The 7119-nt window shown below is 36.4% G+C and overlaps 1 protein-coding gene across 1 annotated transcript in view; it reads left to right on the forward strand.

Moving 5' to 3' along the window:
* The window catches only part of LOC142344995 (uncharacterized), a 48152-nt gene extending 41069 nt beyond the window's left edge, over positions 1-7083 (forward strand). Inside the window, exon 3 of the mRNA XM_075397082.1 lies at positions 6415-7083. Within this exon, the coding sequence (XP_075253197.1) occupies positions 6415-7060 (646 nt within the window). The 3' untranslated portion in view covers positions 7061-7083. The remainder of the gene's footprint in view (positions 1-6414) is intronic.
* Positions 7084-7119: the final 36 nt, after the last annotated feature.

The following is a 7119-nucleotide window of genomic DNA, read 5'->3' on the forward strand; positions in this document are numbered from 1 at the left end:
GCTAAAATCTGTTCTCATTTCTAACGCTCTGCCTGGCATGACTCTCAAAATTTTTATTCCTACACTCTGTAGCTATGTGTCCAAACTTATTGCAATTGTAGTCTTGAATTACTTTGCTGGTATTAGGCTGCGGGTTATGAGGCTTCCGGTTATTAGTTGAGCGACAGAGTTTTGCAATATGTCCTATCTTATTACAGTTATGGCACCTCTTCTGCTTTGTTAGGAAGACACTTTCACTTGCGTTTTTCCTATCATTCTCTATTCTTCGCTCAGTGTCGAAGTTGATCAGATCTCGCTTCAACTCATCAATTAATTTATCTTCACTACCGTACTTAACATGTGCGACAAAATTATCAAATTCGTTCGGCAGACCTTTCAGTAGAATTGATGTACACATTTTTTCACTCAAACCCTCGTCGATTTGGTTAAGGTTATATTGTAGTTCCTCTGCTCTTGTTATGTACTCGATTAGACTTTCGTCGTCCCTTTCAACAAGGCTAGTGAGTTCGGTGACTAATTGTTGCAATCTAGGTCTCTCAAAGCTACGGAATCTCTTAGTTAACACAACCCATGCTTGCACCCCATCTCTTTTATATGGCCCAAGATAAAGAACTGACTGCTTGTCCAACGCAGAAACAAGCTCACACCAAATTTGCATTTGTTTTTCTTTAAAAATTTCTCTCCCTTTATCTATAGCTGCGGCTCGTGAAGCGTTAGGGCGTGCAGATGGGACATAATCTTCAAATGTACTACTACCATCAAGTACATTGTACAACTTAAGGACAAAAATACGAGCTTCAAATTGCTCCGAAAAGTACAAAAAGTCTTCTTCTTTCCCGCTGAATTGGACCCGTTCGTTCTTATCACTCATCTCTTGTCTAACCAGTCTATCAATTCAAAGCAAAAATTAGTCTCTCTAATCAATTTATCAATTCAACACTTTTTCACTCGTTACTTTCATACAAAAACCAACTCTTTGGAGAACTAGGATTAAAAGGTCGGCAAACAAAAGGTCCTACACGCACACACTACCCTCTTGTCTATGTCATTACTGGTCACTGAGAAAAGGCCAGGCCACGTCCTTACAGGGTTCGACTGTAAAAGAATCCTCTAGGTCGGGTGTTATCCTTAGCGGAACCCAGGTTGCAATAACTTCACAGACTCAAGGGCAGTCTCTACATGTATCGCCCCTTATTAGCATGATTATTTCTCCAAATTTATTATCATTTTTTAATCAAAATCAACCATATTTGTAGAGTGTTTAAGTTTTGCGCTGCTCTACAGGTTTATTACAATGTTTTAAAATCAAAATCTGAACGATGGTCAGCAAATCAACGCTTTTTCAAAAATTTAACGGTGTTCGATTAGGTTGCGCTTTTTCAAAAAAAAATGTCCGAACGGTATCCGGAAATGCACGCGCGTCACAACCAAAAAGCTACCTTTTAGGAAAGTAGCTTTTTACAAATTTAGAACAATTATTGTTTTCAATCTTGGTTTGGCACTTTGTCGGCACTCAAACAGACTCCTTCAAAACTAGGGTCTGGAACTTCACCCTGCTGATCCTTGCTAGCTACTCTTTTCGGACTCTTTGCTCTCTCTTTTGCTCTCTCTTTTTGGCTTTGATCTCTCTTTTTGCTCTCTTTTTGCTCTCTTTTTGCTCTCTTTTTGCTCTCTTTCTGGACTCTCCTTTGCTCTGTCGTTTTGGCTTTCGTCTCTTTGTCCCTTTCTGGTCTCTTTGGCAGTATCTTGTCCCTTTGCTGTTTTGTCTCTGTTTTTGTTTGACCGCCTTGCAGAAAAATTTTTGCGTGCAGCTGTGCGTTTGGCTCGGCACAGTAACCTGATAAGTTGTGTATTGATGTGTGAGAGAGAGAAATATTAATCAATGTTTCAATTGGCGGCAAGATTTGTTACAAATCAGTCGGTTTATATAGCATTATGTTCCCGCAATCATAGCTTAATGGTTGTGACATTCTCAACTCGAACTGTAACTTTTAAATCAAAAATCGGAAAGTATCGGAAGTCATTCTTGACTTCCTTCACTGTTAAAATGATTCTTTTTCTCAATAACTTAAACTGTCAGAAAGTTTTTGTTCAAGAGACTTCAAAAAAATGGCTGACGAATTTTTCAATTTCACAGCCTTCATAAAAAACAGAAAGCAATTAATGGTATTATGTAATTTATTTGGTCTGTCTGTTCTAGAAAACCGGACAAACAGGGTTTCTAACCGGGCCGCCCAACTTTTCATGATGCCAGTTCGTACCGCCACCACTGCTGGTCTCAAAATTCGCATTGAAAAGAGGATTTTCAAAAAAATCATGATAAAATAAACAAAAAGTCAGGTCTGATCTTTTATCTATCATTCTTGATATGATACAATTTTCAGGACATTTCTTGTTCAAACGCTTTTCTAAATAATTTCAAACTATCAGAATTATATAGCGCATGAAATATCTCAAATTCATTGTTGACCAATTTTACAATTCCACAGCCTTCAAATCAAAACAAAAAATGATTTATGGTATTATCCTATCTCTTTGGTTTGTCCTCTAAAAAACCAGAAAAACAGGGTTTCCAACTGGGTCGCCCAAATTTTTATATTGATCTCAGTTCCTACCTCCATCACTGCTGATCCCCAACTCGGAATTAAAAACAGGATTTTCATTAAAAATCATTATGTAAATGATCAACAGTCAGTAAATGGTCCAATCTTTCATCTAGCGTTTTGTGTCAAAAACTTCCATAAAAACCCAACAACCCAAAATAAATATTCTTATTAGGTGTTGAGCAATTACAGGCTATCATGGCTGACGACCAAGTTGTAATTATTACAAATTATTCATTAAAACTTTTTCTTTCACCATAAACATCTGAATTTGGATTTGAAATAATAAATGGTTAGAAATTGAACGCACTTTCCACCAAATAACCAATTTGGCTCTTCACTTTTCTTGCACTCAGTTCTGATTAGTCAACTACTCGAAGAAATTTTTATTAGTAACTGAGAAACAGGAATCATTAAAAATTACCTTTTAATTGGGAAAAGCATATTAGTGCTATTTGATAGGCGTAGATATGACAAGAAATACGGATATGCTTTAAGTGGAAAATTTAATCGTCCAGGTACGCAATTTTTGTTGCCTATTTGGCCTATAAGTTGTTTTTATGAAACTGCTATCTTTGTTAAAAACAAATCAAATCAATTATTTCACATGATCAAGAATCAATGATTTCCATATTGTCCTGACCGACAGCTAGAATGTCGCTCGAATAGACATACCATTTTGTAAACGGTCTCTAACCGTTTAACCCCCCCAACCCTTTCCTTTATTTTTTAGTGCAAATTTAATGACTTCGTATTCATAATCGCTGTAAATGTCTTGTCTCTATCTTTGATTTTTCATTATTCACGCTGTCTCTCAAAGCGGATCAGACTTAAGAACACATAACAAAATCTGGCGCATCCTAAGAAAACGAACTACCGCCTCAAAAAATAGGGACAGTTTAAAATTTTCTGACTCTAAAATTTGAGGAAAACCCCACCACTTAGCTCAATTAAACGTGCAATGGCTCTTCAAACATTGTGATGCAATCCGCTCAATGTAGTTCCCACATTAGCTAATAATATTGACTGGGGCCTCAATGGGTGGGGCTGCGTGTTCTTTTTTGAATCAACGCATAGGCCTTCGTCTGGATTAGTCAAACAAATTCATACACAGGTACCAAACCCTAATTTTTTTATGAAATTGTTGAATGTTTTCCGTTTGAGCCCCCAGATACTGAGCACGTGTCATTTCACAGTAAATCTTTATGTAAAAAAATAGCACGTACGTCAGTGGTTTGCCAATAAACGGAAAAGACCCTAATTGTAAGTCTATAACTCTTGACAGTTTTATAATGTGCAGAATTCATCAGAAGGAATAGAAGTTATTTATTGTCAAAAATGAAAAATCATGAAATTCAGAACGGTTTTGATTTGCTACAAGTTTTAGGGTGATCATAATTATTGCAATAAATAAGTAGTAATAACAAAACGTTGAGTTGGTTTGACCACCAAGATAAAAGACAATAGCGGGATTTTTTAAAAAAATACTTGTTAATTGAGTATGTTCTCGATAACTGAGTAAAAGTGTTTTTCTTGAAAAAAAGTAGAAAAATGACTCTATGAGATCTTGCAATTATCGAAAAGCGGCCAAATTCCTGCTTTTCAAGTTGAACTTCACAATCAGTCTACACGTCTAATGGAAAATTACCTGTCTTCAAAATTTGGCTCTCCAAACAATTGTGAATTATGAAAAGAATATTTAAAAAGAAGTTCAGAACCGTAATAAATTTAAATCAATCACTGGTGCATTAAAAGTCTTCAGTGGATAATAATAGAGTATTCAAAGATGATTTCTATTAGTAATTAGATAAACATATGTAATGGTTCTGTTTTGCTGCGTATATCTGCCCCCACCATAACAGCGACTGACAGTGGAGGAACAATTGACTTGTGAAAAATCTGACGAAGATCGGCGTAACTTCATTAAAACTGAGCTCATTCTTAATAGAGGCGTTTTGTTACAGATCAAACCGTTGTCTAATCAATTTTGTGAGAGCGTTTTTTAAACTTATTGGAGGAGAATAAGTATGTGAAAAACTATTTGCTACATGCAGTCTCCGATTAAATTTAAATTGGTGTCTCTGTAGGCAGCTTTGGCTATTGGAAAATAGAGTTTTCGTGTTTTTTCCACAGGACGGCTATAATTGACAACAAAATTGGTGACAACAATAAGAAATAGAACAAAAATGGATTTTTTCATTGAAAAAGAATTAAAGGTGCGTAGCCAACATGGGATTTGCTACATTTTAGTTTATAGCTTCTTGGCCTTATGTGAATTTTCGTAGCTCGTTTTTCATCCTAACATATCTGGGAAAACAATTTTAACTGAATCAATTTTCCTCTTAATTACTCATTAAGAATTTTATAGACGGTATTGCAACCATCGGTTAAACACTGATGAATTGTCTTCGCTATCTTAAGGTTTTCTAAAGAAAATGAAATTATTAAAGTTTGTAAAAAATGCTGTGAAATTCAGTAAAAATAGCGCTGAATGACAGTCTATAAAAATGAGGATATTTTGCCAGTTAAACGGAGAAGAGAACTTTCAATATTAAGAACACCACTCCTATAAAAATATTTTTCCGTGAATGATCTTACAGCAAAGACAAATTGTAAAAAATCTGTTTTCATCTGAAAGCTATTTACTACAATTTAACGCTAACTGACAACGAAAAATGAAAGCGGTAAATCTTCCATTAAACAACGGTGTCAAGAAAAACAAATCTTGCGTACGTTTTGCCAGAAACTTCGGCCAGAGTGGTGAAAAATATGCTTCACAATATTGATGCAATTCAGTTTTTTTGTATCCTATCAGAAGGTGAAATTTCTAACTGTTAAATAAATTCAGTTTTTGATCGGTTACCGCAAACTGAAGTATACCGGACAGTATAACGCAGGTCAAAGTGTCTAGACCGACTATACTTCTGATCAGACCATCTTTGAGTGCACGCCTGTTCATGGTGCGATCGAATTACATGGTCTAGAAATAATTTTGAACGAACTTTAGTCCAGACAATGGTCTGAAAACTTGTCTAATGAGAGGCGGATTAGAAAAATTTTTTTTAACGAGAGATGATTGCTCAGCCAAGAGGCAACAGAACAGCAGCGTTCAGGTTCTCAGACTCATCTAGAATCTGATAGTTCTGGTCAGAACCAAGGGGTACAGCTCATAGAAAATACCGGTCCCCTTAGAAGAAATGTTGATCAACTGTAGATCAAAACATTTTTAATGAAATGGCTTCTAAGTGCATCAATTGAGCCAGAAACCTACCCCACGAATAAGCTTATTTCTTTTTCATTAACAATAAGCTTAGACTTGGCCTTTTCTTAGTTGAATTAATTACTGAAAACGGCAGTTTGTATTAACTGAACATTTTATAGCGAAATTGAGTCTGATCAGAAACCATTTCGAGCTCACTGATCATAAGCAAATCCGAGTGCACATTATTCTGATCAGGAGCAATTTTCGATCCTGCGGTACTCTGATCAGAGGAGGCTTTCCAATGCGATTCAAGCGCACAACGAATTTCGAGCGGAGGATGGATAGATTAGAAGTCATTTCGGTCTGTGTCGGGGTCCGATCAGAGGTCACTTTTACCTGGGACGGTCTGATCATAGAAGATTTCGACCTGAATCTCAACCTGAGAAGGGACTGAACTGAGGAGTACAAAGTATTCAAGTACTAAGTACTCATTTACTTTTCAACACATTCTGAATGACTGGACTTTCAACCATAGCGGATTTACAGTTCAAAACCGCAATAAAATAGCATGAAAAATGATTTTTTGGCAATTTTTCTCATTTCAATCAGGTACTTCGCTGTATGTTGGTCAACAAGGGCACAACGGATTATGAGCCGCAATGTTAAAATCATTTGTGCAGCCGCCATAACTTTGATTCTCATTTCGATATACATTTCTGCGCCCTTGAGAACAGTTTTGGTGTATGACAATGGCAAGGGTCGACTTCAGTGCGACGCAATGATGTACAAATCAGCGTTCAGAAAGGTCATTGTTGACACGGTTGTATTCTACTGTGGACCAGCATTCATTTCACTTGTTCTTTATATTAGAGTTGGCGCGATTCTTTTGAAAACAAAAAGCAAACAAGCTGTTCGCAATAGAAATCTCACTATCGCTCTGTTGTTTTCTACTCTGTACTGGATAGCTTGCTGGTTCCCAGCTACTTTTCAGACCGTTAGGGCCAGCATAACATTCGAATCGCAGTACGATTTCTTCGGACAGAAGTTCTCCTATTATATTTTCGAAGAAGCTTGTATACTATTGTTGCTATCGCATGCATACATAAACCCAATAATATTGATGTTTGTATCTCGAAAATTCCAGCAACCAATGCGAAGGTGGTTTAACAGGAGCGTCTCTACGAAATTCTCGAAGCTTTTTTCAACGACTTCAAGCGGAAGTACATCACAGCCACAAATGTCATCAAACAATTGAAAAAAAAAAAAACAAAACAAAATAAGCCCATAACAGAACGTGTGAAAAACAATTATATG

The sequence above is a fragment of the Convolutriloba macropyga genome, chromosome 1 (genome assembly GCF_964194025.1).
Source record: "Convolutriloba macropyga chromosome 1, txConMacr16.3, whole genome shotgun sequence".
Classification (NCBI taxonomy): Eukaryota; Metazoa; Xenacoelomorpha; order Acoela; family Convolutidae; genus Convolutriloba; species Convolutriloba macropyga.